Source organism: Falco punctatus (assembly GCF_963210335.1).
Source record: "Falco punctatus genome assembly, chromosome: 4".
Lineage (NCBI taxonomy): Eukaryota > Metazoa > Chordata > Aves > Falconiformes > Falconidae > Falco > Falco punctatus.
The window spans coordinates 54389917-54412486 of record NC_137583.1 but is presented as its reverse complement, the minus strand read 5'-3'; the positions used below and the strand labels follow the sequence as shown (position 1 = coordinate 54412486).

General features: G+C 43.5%; 1 protein-coding gene across 3 annotated transcripts in view; it reads left to right on the top strand.

Moving 5' to 3' along the window:
- The window catches only part of LOC308063969 (vasoactive intestinal polypeptide receptor), a 140354-nt gene that overhangs the window by 77512 nt on the left and 40272 nt on the right, over nt 1-22570 (top strand). For all 3 annotated transcript variants that reach the window (XR_013928143.1, XM_080387706.1, XM_080387705.1), the window contains exons 3-4: nt 3372-3479; nt 20886-20989. Coding sequence is in view for 2 of the 3 variants with exons in the window: in XM_080387706.1 (XP_080243832.1) it covers nt 3372-3479; nt 20886-20989 (212 nt within the window). In the remaining variant the exon portion in view is untranslated. The remainder of the gene's footprint in view (nt 1-3371; nt 3480-20885; nt 20990-22570) is intronic.

Sequence of the window (22570 nt, the reverse complement as noted above, 5' to 3'; positions counted from 1 at the left end):
TGAAAGAAGGTTAAAAGACAGCTTTGTTAGTCGTGAAGGATTTCTCCCTGCAGAAGAAGGTATTTGGTTCCAGAGAGCACTTCACGATCTACCAGGCAACAGTAGGACAAAACTGAGTGTCTGGAAGTCACGGTTAAAATAATTGGAAAAGAAAAGACTCTTTTTCAGATATATATATGTAAATAATGACAAGAGTTTAAGGAGTGTACCTGATTACCCAGGGATGTGGTAAATGCTACCGTCTTTTAAAAGTTACATGCTTGTTTTCATACTGCTTTTCCAGAGTCACCTGCAGTCCTTCCTAAAGCAAAGCCCAGCCCTTGGCAGTGGAAACTTTGCTTTCAGTAACAAGCAAATGAGCAGAGCAGCTCTTCTGATTAAACTGGAGCTGAATGGTAGGTGTGTTCATGGCTCATTTGCACCTGCTGCCTTGGGAAAGCATTGATAAATACCTTTGCATCCTTCCTGCAGATACTGAGTGCAGGGGAGAAGACAACATTTATAATTAATTAATGGAGAGGCACTTAGCAATCACCAAACATGATTTCATCAGGCAAAACAAGTTGTCATTCTTATAACATCTGTGAAGGCCAAGTGGTGCCCCAGGGAAGAGAAGGATTTCCTTTTTCTGAGGCAGGTTGCAATTGTTTCTACCCTCAAATAGTTGATCTGTTGTGCTGACATGCTGGAATATTGCCTGCTAACCCCCTGATCCCAGCAGTTTTCCTGTCAGTTTTGGAGGAAGAAAATAATTTTCTGGAAGGCTACTTGATAAAGTTTGGTTGTGTCTGCCTTTGGGTGGACAGGCACAAACTTTTGCCTGGTGTTATGATGAGATGACTACAGGGCGAGCAGCAGCGTTGGGCTACAAATGCAAAGCATCTCACAGGTATCAATTTTTGTATTGTTCCAGTTCCTTAAAGTCAAGGTACTCATGCAGCCCCTCTTCTAGTCACTGGAGAGAAGAGGATATCTGTATAGAATGATTTGATTTCTGAGCTTCAGAAACCATCCTGTGGTGACATGAACTGCCAGCCAGAGCTCTGGTTTCCATTGACTCCTTTAAGTTTACATGTTTGTTTTTTAGATGCATAAATTTAGGGATATGAACCCCACCTTTAAAACCTGGACCCTTCCAGGCAGCTGCACAAATTTCATCAGTGCATCTTGGGGGGCGATAAGGAAGAATGATGTTGGAAGAGCTAATAGATAGATATGAGAGGTCTTTACAGACACAATAATTTTTAAAGATCCCCTTTGTGTGTCTTGCAAAGCCAGTCTTGTGGGCCTTTGCTATATTTTAATCAAAGAGAGCTTTTGTTACAAAAGTGAACACCTAAAAGCTTTTTTTGTGCATCACAAGTGGTGGTGGGAAAATGTTGACATAGAAAAGATTCAGATCACAAAAATTTTCGAAGTGTGTAATTCAGGACATTTAAAAAGCCATCTGATACTATCACTTTGTATTTTATTTTGCATTATAACCTGTTCTGAGGTAAGGGGTGCACTATAATTTATTGAGGTTGGTGGAGGAAAAGATTGTAAAACATGAAAGATCCTGTCATGAAATCATCTATTTTTCCTTGGACAGAATATCTAATATCTTAATACTTTTGGAGCTGCTGGCTGCTTGGTGGCAGATAAGTGTGATGCTGTGGAAACTGAGCTTTGCACCTGATATTATAAACCTGAAAACTGAATTTTAATGAATGCTGCAGAAGAGCATGCACGAAGAAGATACCATCAGTTATTCTGTTTTTCAGGCTCTGATAAACTTACCTCAGGACTTCATCTGAAAAGTTCTGTTTGCTTATGAAAGAAGGAAGGGAAAACCTGTAAAATATCTTTGAAAGAGCTGAGGGTTCTTTTTCAGCTTCAGAGCATTTTTGTGTGCTCTCTTTATTGATCTGAGACAGCATGCTGCCTCAGTCTGAGCAGACTGATGATGACACCAGCCTTTTTCTTAGCTCAAGTAGTAAAAGATGATTTAAAGGAGGAATTTCAGATCGGGATATGATTATCAAGAAATGCAGCTTGACAGTGGTTTTCCTAGTTCCCTTTGCTTGCATGTGAAAAGTATTTTCTCGAAGCTTTTTTTCTTCATATTCTCCTTTCTTGTTAGGCTGTTGACCTTAACAGCAACACGTTAGTCACATTTGGGGAAGTGTTGCAATCTAATGGGGCATGACAAATAACTGAGAGCAGAGGTGCTATAAAAAAGTGAGGTCTGCTGACAACCCATCTATCTAACCCAGGCAGCAATTGAAGTGCCTGTCTGTTGGAAATTTAAAAGGGGGAAAAAATGTTTTCAGAATTCTGGTAAGTACTAGTTCTAGCAATTCTAAAATAGTATTTCTAAAATTTTTAGTAATTGTAACATTTGGGAAATGTTAAGGCAAAAACACGTCTGTTTTTTTTTAAATTCAGGTCTGCCAGCTCCTTTTGACTTCATTGTTAATGTTACATTATTCAACAGTGCAGCGTGTATGCGATACCATTAATGTCTTCTGAGAAAGCATAAATAAAAGGGCAAAATCGCAACAATATACTGTAACTCTGTAGGAAGCACATGAGGGTTTTATTCTGTCAGAAAGACTTTATTCTATCCAGAACATCTTCAGAAATGCTTAATTTAAACAAAATCCTTTGGTTTTCTCCCTGAAGTTAGCTCCATTGGTTCTACCTTTGCTCCTAGCCTGGATAGCTAGGGTTGTACCACCGTGCACCACCCCTCCACAGAGAGCATCTCTGGACAACAGCACGCTCCCTCCTCAGCCTCCAGGACCATTTTGTGTCTTCTCCCTTTTTAAGGAGAAAAACTGCTTCTGGGGAAGGGATTTGGCTCCTGATCCCTTGATTTTCATCGGTGTCCCCTTCCTGCTGAGCACGTCCCCTGCACAGCCATCTCATTTCAAGGGGAAGAGAAAGCTGGTGACAGAAGTTTGGGGGAAGCAGAGAATGAAGGGAAGCATGTCTCACATGTTCAGACCAGGTGTTTTAATGCAACAGGGAGAGATAAGGTCAAAGAAAAGAGATATATAATTAGGTATTTCTGCCTTTTTCATCTGAAAAAGGTGCTGCTCTTTATTAACTCTGATTTGCCTGACTCTTGCAGTGTTCTGCTGTTCTTTCTGTACCGATTTCTGGGAAAGTGCAGACACCACCAGTGCTGAATTTCAGGGACTGGGGTAACTGAAAGCTACATGTTTAAAGAAAATATTTTTGTGCCTTTCCTTCCAAAAGCTGCCTGCACCAAGGTGATAGGCTCCACACACCTTTGCACAGCTGCTCTGCTCTGCCCCGGTTCCTCTGCTCCATCCAGCAGATAACAGTCTTGGTTGTTCTACAGTCTGCTTTTTTCTTTCCCCCAGGTTGCAGAAGGCAATGGGACAACATCACATGCTGGCCTGAAGCGGAGGTGGGAGAGGTTGTGGTACGTCCGTGCCCCAAGTACTTCAGATTCCTCACCACATTTCTCGGTAAGCAAAACCAGACACCTCATCCCACTGAAATGGGTTTATGGCTTCACTGCTCATGGGGTTTCACGTCATATCATAGGGAATGCCTCTCAGTATAATCAGAGGGAGAAGCAAGCTCTTTGCACAAGGTAAGGGAGGTTTCCAAGCCAAGCATGAATGCCCAAACCATTAGAGCATCCTCCCTGTCCTTCCTGCAGCACCATGTAGTGCTCTGGATCATAGGGATGCAAAATGGCTCCTGGTGAAATCCAATAATAGGGATGTGGTGCAGTGAAAATTGAATTGACCTGTGTAACAGTATGTTTGTTGTACGCAATGAACAGTTTGGTGCTGTAATTAAGTAAGTCTCTGACATAAAGTACACAAGCTGAAACTGTACATAATAAAGTGTGTTTCTGCTGAAATGACAAATCTGGCCACAGGCCAAGAAATTAACCTGACAAATAATGGGCAAGGAAGGTTAATGGGGAAAGTAGCTTAACTCGCTGTTTGGGGTGTTCTGGGGAGCTTTAATTTAAAACTCAGGTCTCAAGAGCCATGCAGCAACAGGACTCTTTCCCTCCTGGTAGTTTATAGTCATTATTTACTATTTTTATTATGGCACCCCTGCAGGCTTCCACACAGAAATAAGCTCTTTTGTACTGGAGATTATGCACCAAGCTGATAAGTCTCCAGTTTTACAGCTTTGCAGTCCAAACACACATGATAGATTATGAATGGGAGGAAGCGTACAATATCGTCCCTGTTTAACAGGCCAGGGCACTTCACTGATTAACCAGCACGCGCTGATTACATGACTTGCCCGAGGCCACACCAAAAGTCTTGGCAGACCCAGAAGGGAAATTCAGAATCCCCGGAGTCCTATCCTAGTGCTGTAACCTCCTTGTTTCCAAAACTGCCCAGCAGTTCATCGCTGCTGCGTCAACACCCAGGGAGAGCAAGCAGAAGCTGCTGTAATGTCCCATTTTGCAGGACAAGACCCCTGAGCGTTGGTTCAGCCACATGGAATAATTGCTGGCTGTTGATGCTTTGTGCCCTCTCCTCTCCTAAGCACAACATTCACTAACTGGGCTTTACAGACCCAGCAGAGTAAAGTTAGTTTAGTTAGTTAAACAGACCTTTTTAAGAAGTTTTTCTAATACTTCATCCCACCGGAGCAGAGGAATGAGGAAAGTAATATAAATATATATACACACACATATACATACTTATATATAAATTGTGGCAGTGTTGAACTTAAGCTAATGAAAGTGGGATGCCTTTAGTTGTGTGCTAGGATGGGTTAATGAGACTCCATGAAGTTGTCCATTCAGGGACAACTACTGCTCTCCAAGATGTCCTAGGACATCCTGATCTCCAGGTTCCCCTGAAGAAAGGTGCAGTTTTCCAGTGACACATGAACTATGGGAGCTCTCAGGTACTTAAGGGTATCTCAGAAAACCTGTGCTTAGGCAAGTGAATGGTTCTTGTTCTGGGAGAAGTCCATCGCTGAGAGCAGTCAGGGCACCACTTGGGCTCTCTGTGCACTTAGCTCAGTGTGCCAGGCCAAGAAAGAGCCTCAAACACAAGCCAGCCCATGACCCTTCCCTGCATGCCCGTGTTGCAGGGTGGCTGCTGGCATTTATGCTGTTCTGTGAGCAGTGAGCTCAGCAAATGTCACCCAGCCTTGAAGCTGGCAGGGTCAGCTGCCTTCCAGCAGACTCTCACATTGCTTTGGATGAGTTTTCTCCCATTAAATGTAGTTTTCTGCATCTGACTGTCATCCAGGGATTCCTTACTGGAGAGCTGGCTAGTTTGGTCAGTGGTGGCTAGGGCATGATTCATCTCATCATAAATCAATCACTTAAAGAGATCGGATGAACAGCACCATGAAAATACCTATTTCTCCTCGCTTAGTATGGTAAAGCACACAGGGACTTCTTTGTTGGACAAAGCAGATTCAGCACTCTGAATGTTTCTGCTGTTTCTAATGCAGGTATGTCTGTGAGAGGGGTGCCTAGGATCCCATTAATGTCAGCAGTGATCTGGTCAGTGCTATCAACAGACAACTGTACGACAGAACCTGAACAGCTCTTTAGATGTCATTTGCTGTATCGATAAATTTTCTGTTGAGTGCAGTAGAAATGCAGGCGCTAAGCTCGCAGGTAGGCACCTACACTGCAGACACTGAGGACTCCAGTTTCCTCAGCATAAGCATCTGATGCTGTTTGAGCTACTCTGGGGGATCTAAGTAATCCCTGAGGATGCCTCAGCTGGTGCTAAGATACCTGTACTTAGGAAACCAGTTTCTAACCTGGAATGGCATTCCTATCAACTGCTTGTAGAGTTTTCCATCTGTAAACCTGTCTCTGAGCTTGTTTTGTGGTGAGTGGTGAGAAATGGGCTCCTTAGAGGTGCGGCTTGGCTGGCTTTTAGAATTCAGCTTCAGGGTGGGTTGAATAGCATCAACAAACCACATCTTTCTCCCCATTTACAGTCGGATGCTTGTGGAGTGGCTCTGGCAGATGTGAATGTCTTACAGTCAGGTGAATCCCACCTGTGCAGAGCATTTGTGCTAGCATCTCCTTCTGTAAATAAAGTGGTGCCATTTCCAAAGTAGAAACAACAGCTTTGATTTTCTCTGAGCTATGCACTTTGAACAATCATGTACAAATGTGGAAAGCAGATATGGTCTTAAAAAAAGGGAGGGTAAGATTGTCTCTTGTTTTATAGGATTTGCTGCAAAATTAATGCTATTAAAGTTTGTGAAGCAGTTCTTCCTTTGTAGTAGTATCATTGAACAGCTTTCAAGGAAATCAATCATCTGGTTAATGTTTATGTCTTACTCTTTGATCCCTTTGCAGGGACATGAAAGCTTATACCAAGTTGTGAGCAAGAGAAAATCTTTTATTTTTATAGAGAAAAAAGGTGAAATACTGGGAAACAAAGAGTTAATGTGAATTTCCTGCCTAATGAAGAACATGCTTTCAAATGACTAATATCCTATCTCCTGGTAAATAGAGGATAAAATGTCTCATGGCATTTAGAAACCTTAAAATGCCTAGCATAGTCCTGATGTCATTTGACATTAAAGTTTGATGCCATTCACAAATCCAGAAGATTTTTATTATTTCATGACATTCGTCAGTACCATGTGAAGGAGAAAGATGAAAATATTTTTGGCACTTTAATAACAAAAAGTGCATTTCTTGCCATCCCTTTCCCCTAGAGCGTTACAACTTTCTTTCAATACATGAAAAATGACATTTGGAATAGGGATTTGTTTCCCACAGTTCCTCCAGAAGCAAATTGTCCATCATGCACAAATTAAACAGTGAAAATTAGCACTGACAGTTTTTAAGCTTCAGCTGTGAGATTAATTGATTTAAGAGGGCGGGAATGGGAATAACCAAACTCTGGAATCCCACTCAACGAGGTGAGATCCTGCTGAGTTTCAGGCTTGCCAAACTCCTTTTTCCCTCTGGGGCTCTAAATTTACTTCTAGTCCTCTTGCCTTGCCATCACAAATGTGTTTTGCTTGTCTTATGTATTCTACTTGCCTTCCTTGTGCTTAGTGGGCCTACAGACCGCAAGGACTGCAATTCATCATTAATTCTTGTATATTCCTATTTTCAAGCCGCCAAGAGCGGAGCCACCCCGATCCTGCCTCTCTGCAGGCAGGTGGTGCCCCTTCTAGAGTCACCCAGCCATGGCAGCTTCCCTGTGCGGAACTGAGCACACCAGTATGTGCATGAATTTGTATAGTTCAGCTCACACTCCTCCAGTGTTGGTCAAGCCCATTGAAGCAATACCAGCACTGTTATCACATATCCCAGCAGCTTTAGTTGGATCTTCCCTCCCCTGCTCCACAAGTTCCTGGTTTCCTCCCCATTCTCCTGTACGTGACGTCTTCACCCCCTTATTTATTTTGTCCAACATTTTCACACCAAACTCTAACTCTTTCCTGGTGTTAGGAACACACTGCCAAGCGCTGGGCGTGAGTGATACAAGGAACTAAAACTTGTCAGTGTTGATGGTTGCTGCACCATGAACTTACAGTCTTGCTGAACTAGTGGAGAGTGCAAAACTTCGCAGGTGTAGCTAAACTGTGACAGTGTTGTCTGGAACAGGCAGCTATCAGTGCATTTTTATGTGGGTAGGAAGCCATCAGAGAGTCTAGCTGGCATTGCCATTCGGTACTGGTCCGTGCTCTGCCATCCTCCTGTTGCATTTAGATATAACCTGGTCCAATGGATTGACATTCTGAAACCATATTACAAGAATTTAATCAGAAATTCTCAGAGCTATTGTGACATTAATGCACAAATATTGAAAAAGAGATAATGCAAGGAAGCAGTCAGGGCACTGATATGGAAACTTGCCTGGCGTATCACAGATCGCAGACTGTGACAATACCACTTTGATTGCCCACCTGGAGCATTTATTAAGTTTCCACGTGTCCTCATGAATGCTGGACGTCATCATTCCTCAATCATGCCTTCTCCCAGTCAGATCCTTGGGCCAGGGTTAGTACTTGGAAGGCTTCTGAGATAAACCGTGACCCACTGAAGGAGGGTAGCTTCTGCAAGGCTGCGGTCACTCCTCTGGAGTACAAGAGGGTAGGGCATGACTTGCCTATTTCCAAATGTGTTGCCACTGGGGTTTGTTCTCCCCCTGTTGCGTGTAAATGACAAAGATAAACTGAAGCTCTGGAAGACATATATTCTGGTAAATCCCATCATGCTAAAAGAGACTGGAAGATTGTGGCTTAGCAGCACTTGCTTAGTTTAGTAACACAGAAGGTGAGGGTCCCCATTGCAAGAGTAAAATCAAGGAGGGAAAAGAGTAGTACAAGCTGATATTCAACAAAAGCAGAATGTGCAAACTGCCATGAATAGAGTCACAGTAGAAACGGGAGGAAAGTTCCAGTGGGGATTTATATCGGAAGTAAAGGCTAACTTTGGAGATAGCTTCGATGGGCTTTTAAAGTGATTAGATGATGTTAAGGATCAAGGACATCTCCAGGTCTGCATCTGTGTGTTCTTCTGACAGACCCACCACATTTCATATGCAGTGAGCCAAAGAGATAGAGAGGGAAGGAGACTGGACCGCGTCACTCAGTTCTGCACCTCTGCACTGAATATTCAGCTACAATTTGTGCACTATGAGTTATAAAGCAAGCCAGGACTTGAAATATTGGTCTCAGTTGAATCTTGAGGTTTCTTAGCAAAATTATGCCCCCTCCTTTGAACGTCATTCCTAAGAGTGCTGTCTCGCTGGCTCAGGATATTTCCTGGTTTCAAGCTGCTGCTCTGTGTCCCATTTAGCAGTCCCAAATCCCACATGCTGAGAAGCAAATCCTTCAAGTCATATCTGGCTTTGCATATCTATGGAAGAGATGCTTTTGCTGGCTACCTGGAGTCTTAGAACAAGCATGAAGCTGTCTTGTTGTCAGCTTTTATGTGCCCTCACCATTTGTTCAACTTGATTGCCGTGGTGCTCATTCAGAAGGTTTTGTGCTGTTCTTCAGGCAAGAATTAGGGTGGGGTGAGAGACACGTAGCCAGACTCCTGTGGCTAACATCAGCTACAAAAATTGGCGGTTATATTGTGTGTCACCTCAAAGGTACGTATTTGCACAGAGCAATGCTAAGTGTTTAGGTGTGCAGTCTTTTCTCTTAAACAGGCATTTCTCTCAAAATAGGGATTTTGAAAAGACAGGGATATCTATCAGCATCGACTCATGAAAACAGCAAGCTTTTCTTCTTCTGCATGGCAGCTGGGATCTAAAATGTCTAGGCTGCATGAGAGAGATGATTCAGTCCATTCAAAGGATTTATAAAGTCCTGAATTTAAACAAGATCATGTGTAAGTTTCTACTGATTTCAGCTGTGCTCCTTTCTGTCTACAGGTGCAGGTAATCAGGCTCAGTATCTCACGTCAGCCATATGAAAGGTCAACATTACATCTAGCCAGATATACGGGTTTTCTCCCACAGTAAACAGGGAGGCACATCCCATATGTCCTGGAGATGTTTCTTTGGAGTTTAAATCAGCCTGTGACTTCCCCACTGTTCATGGAGGGGGGTCTATAGAGTAATTCAGAACCGATGCTTAGGATGTCAGCTGTAGGTGAACCGAATCTGCTCATCTGCAGACACACAGATAAAATTTTCAGGTGTATCTAAATCCCTTGCATGTTTAGTATCATTGCAAGTTGTATGCAAATATTGTCTTGTATCTAAAGAACTTGGAGACAAATTCTTCTCTGGGTTTACAGTCTTTTAAACCTGGAGTAACTAAAGTTTATACCAGCATTAACATTCAGAATCTGACCTAAAGACATTAAACAAGCCCTTTTCTGCATAAGCAGAGTTCCCAGGACTTCCCTGAGAAATAATGGATCTTACTATTTTATTGTGGATATTTCAAATCATAATCCATCACGAAGGTTACATTATTTATTTACTTATTTAATGTCATCTTAACATTTTAAACTTGCACATTCATACTCTTCTGTCAGCGAGCTTTTTCATTTGAATGTAAAAGGTGCCTTTTCCTCTGTGGTACATTTCAATTCAACAAATATAAATCAGTAGTTCTGTCATTCTCTTTTTCTGATATTGTACCCAAAGTTATTTTAACTACTGTTACACTACGCACTTACACGCAGGTCGTGGTTCATACTGTTCCTGGCCTCTAACTGATGGCCTTTTGGCAAATTCAGTACAATGGACAGCCAGGTCTAATTCTGGCATCTCATTTTTTCCCCCTGATTCATCTGTAGAGGGATTTGGTAATGACACCCTCTCTCCTTACCTTCACTTTGAAAGACATTGACTAATCCTTTGTAGCATCATCCAACTTCAGTAGGACAGAGGCAATGAAGTCAAAGTCATTGAATATGTGTCATTCGCTGTTAACATCCAAGCCCAGATGGTTCAGGCTGAAGCAATACCCAGCCATCACTGCTCCCCCACCCTTCCAGTTCTGGCACGTACACCCCCAGCTCTACAGAACTGCACAGAGCCAAAGGAAGAGCTCCCCATGAAATCACCTGGGAATGAGCTCCTCACTGAAGCTCCACTGATGCCCCCTGCAAGGTTGCAGGGTTCTGGTATGCTTTGTGTGGAGCCCGCCAAACACACTTGAGTCCCTGTTGGCTCAGAGTGAGTTGGAGCAGAGTTATAACCATCTCCTGGGACAGTCAAATGAAATTTCTAAGTAGGACACGGGCAGGGACTCCAGGGAGCTGGTATTCTGCTGCCTTCCTTTCTGGTTAGTTAAATATACAAATGCGAGTCCTTCTACTGAATTGTGGGCACCTAATATTAAGCATCTAATCTAAACTCCTTGTCGAATTTCCCCCTCCAGCACTTTAAGGACATTGCTTATCCTATGATATTTCTTAGGAAGGGATGAGATGACTTTTGGATGTCTAACATAGCCTCTAAAGGGAACCTGATAGTCTACGTTCAACTAGACTCCCTACATTTCCATGGCAGAAGTTAAGTGAGATGAATCCCGACTTTTTGCAAAAGAGATATATGATGAAAACAAACAAAAATGCAGAATCATATTAATTTCCTCTCCTGCAAAAATTGTTCTCATTTAATTCAAAAACATCTTGATCTCTCTCTCAAGCCAGCATTTTTTCCTCATTCCCCGCCCCCCCCCCCCCCCCCCCCCTTATTCTATATTGCTTTTAAAACTGGAATGAAGACTGAAAAAGATGAGGAGGGATGAGCAGATAGCAGCAGATAAGCAGAAGACATTGTCACTACCATCAAGAACCCAAAAATGAACCAGACTCACTGCTTATTTACTATGATGCTCATTTAAAAGGAAACAAACAGCTGAGTGCATCAGTTATGGAGGTTTGTTCACTGAGAGCCCTCAACCTGCTCAGGTGCTCTGCTGTCCAAACGTGCTTTCACATCACCAAGGCAGAATTGCCAGGAGACCTCCTCATTTACGTGGATCGTGCCCACCATTTGCACAGCCCGCTCTGAAGGCGCAGAAAAGGGGACTAGACAGCCGCCACTCCTGCGCACTGTGCCCAGCAGGGCAACCTCCAGCCCTGTTTGCTCTTAATTTTTCTCATTTGTCATGGACAACAGAAGGTCCAAGGCAGAAGACAGTGCCAGATGACCCCGTTACCACAGATCAGTGGCATTTTACATACACATTTAAGAGTGCACTTTTCATGTAGGCCAGCTCCAGCAATGTGCATGGGTGCAAAAAAGAAACAGGTGCCTTTCTGGTTATACGCCATATTTAAAGTTTGGGTTTGCTTTAGACCTTTGCAATTTGTTTGCAGCTGAGGTGTCACAATGAATGTGCCCCACTCCTCTGAAGGACTGGAGCTGAGAAGGTTTTGTGGGCAGTTGCTGAACCCCTCCACCATCCTACAGAGCGCCCCAAGTCATGTCTGTCCAGCGATACCAGTGCACACTGTGTTGAGGTCCTTAGGTTGAAAACCTACTGCCAGCTTGTGGAATTGCTATACCTCCACTTAGCCAGAAATGTGCATCTTTTTCTGATAAATATTTCCTGGTATACTATGATTGCAATATCAAAAGATCTAATGAGAAATTTGTCCTAGAGTTTGACAGCTCTGCTTTTAATGTGAGAAAACAAACAGTTTACAAAAGGTGCCTAATTAAGGGAAACATGTGATGTTAAGAAGGGAGGAATTATCTGTATTTATCAAGGATTAAGATCTTCACACTTAGAAATGTAATGTGCAGGAAGGGAAAAGGAAGACAAGGGAAGATGGAGGATTGCCCAAAATCCAGGGTGCAGTAAGCTTCAGGGCATGGGAGGTGTGGCAGCAATAGCTGAAGGCCGTTTGATATGAATATGAATATTCATATTAATATGGATATGAAAAAGAACAGATGAAGGCTGCGTCCATCGTGTGATGTGGGGACACCGTGCCACAGGTTGCACTATGGCAATAAATGGCAAAATACTGAAAATATGAAATAACTTGAAACACTGAGCAGAAGTTGTAATGAAAGAATGATCTTGTGAGATCAGGGCTGAGGCAGATAAAGCAAGTTTGGAAAACTTACCCCATGAAGTCATGACTTACCCCACAAGTTTCTCCCAGATCTAACAACTTCAGCATCCAGTTTACTGCAAGCTATAGCTGTCTGATAGCCTCAGGTGTTTCTCAGTAATGGTAGGACAGATCAATAATAAAAACAGTACTAGAGACGTTCCAGCGGATTCAGCAGCATCTCGAGAAGAGTAAATGATAAGAACTGCTATTGCTTTAATAGCCTCTGCTTGAAAAATCGATTTCTGACCATGGAATATTATGACAGAGAAGCAGGACAGATTGCTGCTCAGAGCAGACCTTCCCCTCTCCTGTAGAAGCTATTACAGAAAAGAGCAAGAGAAGCAAGAGGGAGACAAAAGTGAACACCCCCTAGCAATGACTGACCTTATATCTCTTTGTATGCATTCAGGCTCCCATTAAAAGCCAATAAGAGGTTTTCTTCATTAAGATCAAAGAGCTAAAACCTCACCTGTGACACAAACTTTCAGACGTGTTTCTGAGTCTGAAGTGTGTATTTGAAACGGATGAGAGGCAAAAAGAAATCAAGAAAGAGAAAAACCTGAAGAGCTAGGCACAGGCAACAAATCACTCGGAATACAGTTATCTCTCTGCATTTATTCAGTTCACCTGCTCAGTGTTTAGCTCACGGCCAGATCAAACACCCCTCAGAAAGAAAATGTTCTGGTTTTATCTTGGTTCCACTAACTCCTCGCTTCTCTTCCACTATGTCATGTATAAATCATCCCGTTCCCCTACCAGGCCCTGTACTGGTTGGTATAACCCAATCTGCAAAGTCATTGTGATTCATATCTCTTCCAAATCACTCCCACATAGATTTATAAATCCAGAAATTGAATTAGAAGTTTTTGTGTGTTTGTTCTTGTTCCAGAAAGTCTATCCCAATTAATAGATTGTGTGTGCAGTGTTTTGCTGTAGAACAACATCCCTCAATTTTTGACAAGTGATGCCAATAAATATTCACTGCAGAGCACAGTTAGACTCCTTCTATAGGGCTGTGAGGGTCCTGGAGGCAGAGGAAGAAGACTTGGAGTCATCCCTCTGGACTGTTGATGTGGGCAGTGGAAGGACCAAGATCAAAGCCAGAAGACCTCATGGAAGGTGCAGCTGAGCAGGTCCATCAGACGATAGTGGGAGGTTCACATCCAGAGGAGAATAGGGCCACTGCCATTGGAGTAAAGTACGAGTAAAGGTATGGACAGACACTGTACAAGTAGAGTAGCTAGATTAATTCTCTTCCATCTCAAAAAATGTGTATTGAAAGGGTGTAGGTTAGAGGTAAATACAGTCCTGAATGTTGTGGAGAAAGTAGGTGGGGAATGATTTTTTCACAGGGTATGAGAGAAGAGCTACTAAATGAAATTATCCATTGGCAGGTCTAAAATAAGCATATGGAGGTATGTTTATGTTTTCACACATCTAAAAAAATCATAGGGCAGATAGACCTAGAAGGTACAATTGAAAGCCAAAGGTATAAAGAGCTATCAGAATTGTTAGAAAGAGGTAAGAAAAATTTAGAATATAGGAATGAGATAAATTCAGTGATTAAGTGTGTGGAACACTAGTTCATATGCAACCTCCATTTCAGGGAGATGAGAATATGTTTCCACCATCAGCAGGACAGGCAAGATGCAAAGCCATAAAGTCATTTAGCTTCTTAACCTGCTTTTCTTCCTACTAAGGTTTAACAGTTCTTCACCCAGCTGGGTGGAAAAAAAAAAGGCAGAGAATAAAGACAAAAAAGACCTCCTTGTCTCCTGATCAGTATCAGTACTGTCAATTCATTGTTATTCATGAGTCCAACTAAAAAAGATAAGAGTGGTATGGGATAGGAAGAGGAGAATCCTTCTTTCCTCAGAAGAAATTGAATTAAAACAGTTTGTAAAATCTGAATATCCAAAAACTGAATTAAAAACAGGAATATTCAGACATAGAATGGTTTGGGTTGGAAGGGACCATAAAGACCCCCCAGTCCCACCCCTGCCACGCGCAGGGCCCCCTTCCCCCAGCCCCGGTGGCTCCCAGCCCTGTCCAGCCTGGCCTTGGGCACTGCCAGGGCTGGGGCACCCACAGCTGCTCTGGGCAGCCCGTGCCAGCGCCTCGCCGCCCTCACAGGGAAGGATTTCTTCATAATATCTCATCTAAATCTCCCCTCTTTCAGTTTAAAGCCATTTCCCCTTGTCCTGTTACTACAGGTCCTTGTAGTAAGCCCCTCTCCAGCTTTCCTGTCGGCCCCTTTAGGTACTGGGAGGCTGCAATAAGGTGTCCCAGACTCTTCCCTTCTCCGGGCTGGACAGCCCCAGTGCTCCCAGCCCGGCTGCACAGCAGAGGAGCTCCAGTCCTCTGGCCATCTCCGTGGCCTCCTCTGGACCCACTCCAACAGGTCCATGAGCTTCTGTTGGGTGCCCCAGAGCTGGACACAGCACTGCAGGTGGGGTCTCATGAGAGCAGAGCAGAGGGGCATGATGCCTTCCCTTGACCTGCTGGCCATGCTGCTCATGATGCAGCCCAGGATTTGCTTGGCTTTCTGGGCTGTGAGCACACATTACCAGTTCATGATGAGCTTTTCATCCACCAGCACCCCCAAGTCCTTCTCCTCAGGGCTGCTCTCCATCCGTTCTCTGCCTAGCCTGTATTTGTGCTTGGGATTGCCCCAACCCAGGTGCAGGACCTTGCACTTGGCCTTGTTGAAGTTCATGAGGTTGTCAGGGGCCCACCTCTCCAGGCTGTCAGGGTCCCTCTGGGTGGCATCCCCTCTCTCCAGAGTGTCGACTGCACCACACACCTCGGTGTCATCAGCAAACTTAGTTGAGGGTGCACTCGATCCCACTGTCCCTGTCACTGACAAAGATCTTGGACAGCACTGGTCCCAGAACAAACCTGAGGAACGGCACTTGTCACTGGTCTCCACTTGGACATTGCGCCGTTGACTACAGCTCTTTGCAACCATCCAGCCACTTCCATCACAAGTTTACAGGTGGTGGTTTGTTTGGGGTTTTTTTTAATTTTTCTGGGGGTTTTTAGTGCTAAAAAGGAAGGTTTTAAACAAAGCTTGTCTCATAATTTAGCCAGTCCTGATTGTTGTCATTGAGAGGAATTTCCTTCCCTCTGTATTTGCTACCTGAAGCAGAGAGTTTCTGAATCACCCTGCAAGTGAGAAAAAGCAGCTTAGGACAGATGTGAGCCAGGTACCAGAGTCTGTACAACCACAAGAGCTAATCAGACGGAAAGATGGGAGCACTGGGATAATCACTTGCAACCATCAGTTCCATTTCCATAATAGGCATGGCGCTAAACCATGCAGATTAGGAAATGAGGGAAGGCTTTGTGGGCTGTAAAGAAGCATTTGCTTAAACCAGGACCAGCTGCTGGGCCAGATGGCAAAGTCCTGTCCTACAGCAGACATGATACTGGAAAGATGGAAAAGCGTATGGAGGAAGTGCAGTCTCTCCTTGTGCTTTGTGTACACGATCATTATTCACCGTGGCACGCTGCAAGCAGGTTTTCAAGGAATAAGGGCAGAGGTATCACATGAGGAAGAAGCTGTGTTTTATTATGCATATGTATATTATACATACAGGGCTTTACATTGACTCGGATGGCCCATCCTGTCTGCTTAACTTTGCAGTTGGGTAGCATTTAGCGTGCTGCAGACCAGCTGGTGTTGAGCTCAGGAGGGACCTTGCCGATCTCACTGGGGCTTGACCTGAAGCCAGTGACATGGGTTTGCATTTCCATGGTCCGTACATCTGCAGAGAGGCAGAGCTCACGTCTGAGGCTCGACCCAGGAAGGTGGTGATTTGATGAAATTATTATGGCCTGTCATGCTACATGTGAGCCTTTACGGCACTGCTGCAGTAAAACTGCCTAAAAACTGGTTATCCAAGCCTACAGCTTCAGCCCTTGCCTTTCAATAGTGTTTTATGTATCGCCTGTCATAAACACTGATATAAATGAGCCAAAGGTCTAGCCTCATATTTACACTTGTATTTCCCTCCCGTAAGCAGTGGCTTTTATACCACACCATACTTTTGGAAAGCTGACTGCTCAGTTTCCCATCCTGGTTCTCCAGCAGCAGGTATAGTTCCTTTAGCTGTTTAAGTATTACCTCTGCACATTATATTTATCATCACTAGACAACTAAATTCGCCCCCCCCCCCCCCCAACTCATTTCTGCACTAGTGTTTTGCTCCCTTTGTACATCCATTCCCTCCTACCTGGCAGGGAGCCTTATGAAAAGGTTATCGCCTCGTTCCCTTTAAAATCTCATTTTTAAATTCCTTTTTCCCCCGATACCTGCAAAGAGAGAAGACAGCAGTGAAAAAGCTGGGGTGCTGAGATCCCTCTAATTGTCTCCCCGTGGTGCTTTGCTCAGGACTCAGATACACAGTCAAGTTGTTGCACCTTGGCAATCATTGTGCTGTCTGCCAAGGCAGGACAGCTCCCAATATGCATGATTTACAGCTTTGGAAGCCCTGGAGGGATTTCAGTGAATTTACACTACAACAAAACCGGTTTAGCCTAGTTGCCTTACCTCCCCTTTGCCCCACCAGACTTGCTGTGGATGAGCTGGAGAGCAATATATCTTTGCAGCAGCAGCAGCAGCATCTCACAACCAGTATCCCATCCTCCTGGGACCATACGCCTGGTGCTTTTGCAGAAATTGTGCACCCCCAAAATGGGAACCAGGACTTTTTTTCTGGACACCTGACACATGGCTGTTCTAATTTCTGTTTTTCTAATCGCTCCTTCTAGTTGCCTTTGCATTTTCTAACCATGGTCAAACTGAAATGTGGGAGGCTCCATATGAGCATAAGGCCACACTTTGTTACTGTGAGGGTGACCAAGCACTGGAGCAGGTTGTCCAGAGAGGTTGTGAAGTCTTCATCCCTGGTGGTTTCCAAATATATCCCAAAGGCACCTGAACATGCTCCTGAGCAGCCAGCCTCAGGTGGCCCTGCTTTGAGCTGGGGGGTTGGATGAGATGACCTCCTGAAGGCCCTTCCAACCTCAACCATTCTGTGATTTAGGGAAAGCAAGAAGCTAAGTTCTTGTTGTTATCGTAACTGAGAGTTGTGACTTTTACAAATTAAACTTTTTTTTTTCTTCTTCTAAATGAAAAAACTCATTCAAATGGATGTGGCTTTTAAGAGCAGATGCACCAGTTTGACGGTTGTAATGTTTCTGATCAAACTGAAATACAAACCCCACAAAAAGGCAGATTATTTCATGGCAGTTAACTAATACCAGCCTACTGAGGGGCCTCTGTTCGCATGAGCAACTTGAACCTCCTCTTTCCACAATGTGGAGGAGATCCCACAGCACAAACCTACTGGCAGTAGGATGCTTTCCAGCTCTCAGTGAATCTCCTCCACCATGCATTGCTGAGTTAAAAACCCCTGATACCCTTTCTCATTAATTCTTCAGGAATACAGTTGGGTTGTTTGTTTTTTTTTTTTAAATAGCTTCAGTCTGATAGGAAAGTTTTGGAAATGTTCTGAACTTTCAAAGGCTGGAGATTCCATTTGCAAGTCCAGGAACTCTTGTCTTTTCTGATACGGCCGCTTACATTTTGTGGTTTCAATGTACTTCATTAGTGCATCATTCTAGGGAGAATTTGTGTTACACAAAGTATTGAGAAACACAAGTTAATGCGAAATGGTTCTGGAGAACAGCATATAAAACTTCTGGTACTTTGAACACTTTGCCTTCTCATTGACAGAAGATCAGACTTTATTACCAAAGTCCTGTTGTTGGTGGGGAAACTGATACACAGAGATGTCACAAGAACCAGCTGCAGTTTCACTGGAGGTCTGTGGCAGAGCTGGGATTTAATGTTGTAACATAAAAAATTCAGTTTAATACTTTGGTCTGAAGTTTGCTGCTGTAAATCTCAGAGTAAGACTAACCTTGTGAGGCACTTTTCCAAATGTTATGTTCACTTTCAGTATAGAAAGTAGTCTGGTAAGTAATAGTAATTAGAAATGTTGTTTGCTCTGAGAGGAGACATCATCCATCACTTGAGCCAAAACTGTGGTGTGTAAAATCTGTCTTGTAACCTTGTAGGTTTTGCACCTCCCAGACATCTAATACAGAACATGACAGTCAGTAAAACGATTTGTTGTATCACACCATGTGTGTGAAATTGCACATCAAAAAGTGACATGAGCAGCAAAGGATGGTAGAAAAACTTCTCTGGGAAGTGAGTTTCCCCAAAACCAGGGACATTTGTATTACTATTTTTTAATCCCAGTGATTCTGTATCATTGTGCTTCCCCCCTAACTTAGTTTCCACATCTGCAAAATCATTAAGACAACTTTTGAAAGTATTCTTGGGAGCAGTGAGAAGAACTACAAAATAATCAAGTAATTGTGAGGGAGTGCACTTAAAAAGAAGAAGGAAAAATATGAGAAAATTAAGCTGAGAAGCACTTCTCAATTCACTGAGAATAAGAAGCGAAGAATCAAAGCCACCATGAAAGCTAAGGGCATCCCCAAACAGAGAGGAGGAGTTTTGAGCAGGAAATAGGAGGCAGAAAGGTTCAGATAATGGGATCCATTGTAATGAAGAAGAAATAACAGAAATTGCATAACACCTGGGGCGGGGGGGGGGGAGGGGGGGAATTACCAGTCATGTCCTTGATTTGTTTGCACAAGATCGCTTATGATCCCGATACGAACCCTGGTAAAAAACAATGCAAACAGTGACTGTGCAGAAAAAGCCTGGGGAACAGCAACCCACCAAACTGTGCTAAAGTTAACTTTGTTGTTAAAATCAAGAGAGGCACCAGAGCCTTTGTGGGGTTTTGACCTGTTGTAAAGACAAATTACAGAGGCAAGTTTTAGTGTTAGATTCCACCTGCTACAGGGATTCAAGCAGTGAATTAAGCCAGAGGATAGGCTGCTGCTGGTTTCAGTGCAAGACAGGTCTACAGTGAGGAAGATGTTCAGATGACTCAGTTGTCAGAAAGTCCTGGAGGTGATGCTTTAATGTTTTCATGACTCATAGCCGCATACCTGATTTGCTCCTGTTTTGCAGAAGTTTTATTATTCCTGTGTGCAAAGAACCCCATTGTTGGAAATGTTTGCAAAGCTCTTGAGTTTGACTGATGTAATTCTTTGTCTAAGAAGCAAGTTGTGACTGCTGTTTGTTCATTCTGGTTTACCGTACCAGCTTTCTAGTCAAGGATGGCAGGCAGTTTTCTGTGATAAATAATGCCACAGTGCTGTGATTCACATGAGATGGACAGGATAGGGGCCAGGAGTCGGAGTGGGAGCTGGGGAGTTTGCAGTGTGCTGTTGGATGTGTTGCTGCTTTCTTATTTCTGTGTGACAAACATCAGTCTTGGCCTTTTAGACTGTGAACCTTGTAGGGTGAAGCCTATCCTGGTCAGGTTGTTGGTCTCTCCTTTTGTTTGATGAATGTCTGTACAGCCCCTGGTCCATGTGGGTTAGAGGGCCAGCTGGGGCAGGATGCAGAGATGTCCTACAAGGTGAGAACTGGGTTGCACTGGACAGCCCCCATACAATACGAGGGTGCCAGGAAGCAGAGTGCCAGAGCACCACGCCAACCTCACAGTTTCATCACATTTGGCTGAAGCAGAAACATGCTCATGTTAATTAAGGCTCTTTATAGCCGGTTGGAGGCCCTAGGCACTCAGCTTGCTTAAAGAGCCCAGGAAATCCTACTGCCTTTGAGTATACATATTAAAACCTGCAATACAGGTTGTCAGTATCTGGTTTTTCTCCCATCATAGCCAACTTTTGAAGTATTTGGTTGTCAAACAAGAGCGCAGTAGATTCCCAGGAATCACATTTGATCTGAGCTCATCATGAAGGCAAGGTCTGAGTTCTGAGGACTGCATTCAGTTCCCAGACCTCCGACCTTACCTGCATAATGTGAAACGCTGAAATGGAGCGCTTCATCCATCCCTGTCCTGGCTTCTCAGGAGCAAAGTGAAGTATGTAAATACTTCACTCCCCATTTAGATGAAAATTTTCCCATGAACAAAGGCAATATGACAATAACACAAACCATATTGGTGCAGTGCCAGCAACAAAAGGTCTGGGTACAACTAGCTTTATGGTACCATTAGAAGAGATGTTTTGTGGGCACCTTGGTATTAAAATGTACTTGGTTTTGAGGTCTGAACTTTACAACCCAACAGGTCCTTCCCATTTGTGTGTTCTGTGTAATGTGAGCACTTCATAACAGAGAAGAAGTATGAGAATTTTACTCTGTTACAAGAAATGTGCTCTGTCATTTGAGTCCACAAAAGGCAATCATTTGTTTAACAGCAAGGTGAACATTTCTTTTTAAATCATCTTTTTTTTTTTCTTCCAGGGAACGTGAGCAGGAATTGTACGAGCCAGGGCTGGACGGATGTGTATCCTGCACCATATGCCATAGCTTGTGGATATGATTCCAACAGCACTCCAGGGGAAGAGGTTTGTAAACCTGGATGAGTAGACATCAAGATTTACCAGGGATCACTATCAGAATCACACGATCTTTTCCCATGCCCGATTTTTTTCCATTCCCACTCTGATTCCTCAAGAAGGAAGTATCCTCTTGAGGCTCCCTGGAAGCAGACATCAATGTCTGGTCAAAGAGATGATCCTCCCTTTGATTCCCAGGGGAGTGACAGAAAATTAGCACCTCAGAAGATCATACCAGTGTCTCCTTGATGCCCACACGTAACTTCAGGTGCTTTTTCTATGTTCAACTTTGAGACAAGCCCTCCCTGTTTCTATTTATCCTGAAGTTGATATTGTGATTCCAGTATTTCGAGGCCAATATAAGCATCAAAAAATCAAAAGGGATAAAAGGATATAACTCACTTGCCCTCAGTGCTGCTCTGCTGATCTCAACCAGATAAATATCTAGACCACTGTAGGGAACATACAAATTTTCAGGCAGTGTTACTGAATCGTGTAAGGAAATCCACAAGCTCCCTGGGATACTGTCTGTGTGTAAATTAGTAATCACTGACCTGGGTATAATTAGCTTTATAGAGTATTGTCATTACAGAGGAAGGAATTTGTTATTGGCTTGCTGCATGCTGAGACATGAAGGGTAAAGTCTAAAGAGGATAACAAATGTTGTTATAAGCAAGATTCACCTCACCTAACTAAAAGTTCAACATCTAATCTAAACTATTCCCCTACAGCTGTCCCATAGTCAACAAGGAAAAGCTTATGCTGGCAAACAATTGTATTTCACTGTGACCACATGTTTCTATTAAACCTATGCCCATGTGGTTTTTTTCTGTTTTATGTCGGTGTTTGCAAACATTGGACATAAGAATCTCAATAATGAGTAAATACGGTGAGAGGGCTTTGTGTATGGTCACACATCGCCAAAGCACTCAGGGAGCTAAAGGAGAATCTGAACAGGACTGACCCAGCCTTAATAGTGAAAGAATACAGAAAACAGCAAAGGGAAATCTGCACAAAGAATTTCAGGGCTCTGCTGAAAAGAGCCTTTAGCCTGCCTTCGAGGTCAGTGCCCCTTCACATCCTCAAGCATCCCGTTTCTCACATCGAGCTGTGTGGCACCAGTTGCACATTGTGAAAGACGTTGTTACGGGTCTGCCCGGGGAAGGTCCTCCACCAAGAGAGAGCTCTGATTTATGTTCCAGCTGCGAAGGGGATTTGGGAATTCCTTGGACATGCTTTGGCGATCCAATGGATTGCAGCGCTGCCAGAGTGCCGCGTTACCAAGAGAACATGTATTGTGTTCTTTTAATTCTTTCTTAATTATTTTCTCTCAATTTCCATGGTTTTGTCATGCTGTTTAAGTCTAATTTATGTGAAAGGTGGCTGAGGAGGGTGAACATGTAGTCCTAGCCTGTGAAGAAGAATAGATTTTTGTTGTTGTTGAATTGGCTGTCAGTTTGGGCGGGAAGGAGTAAAGGGAATAGAATAAAAGGAGAACAGCAGGCTCTGTGGCACATGAGGTCCAGAACAGACTGATAACCTTCCATGCTTAAAATACTTCATGCACTTTTAACAGCTACTTGGTCTCAG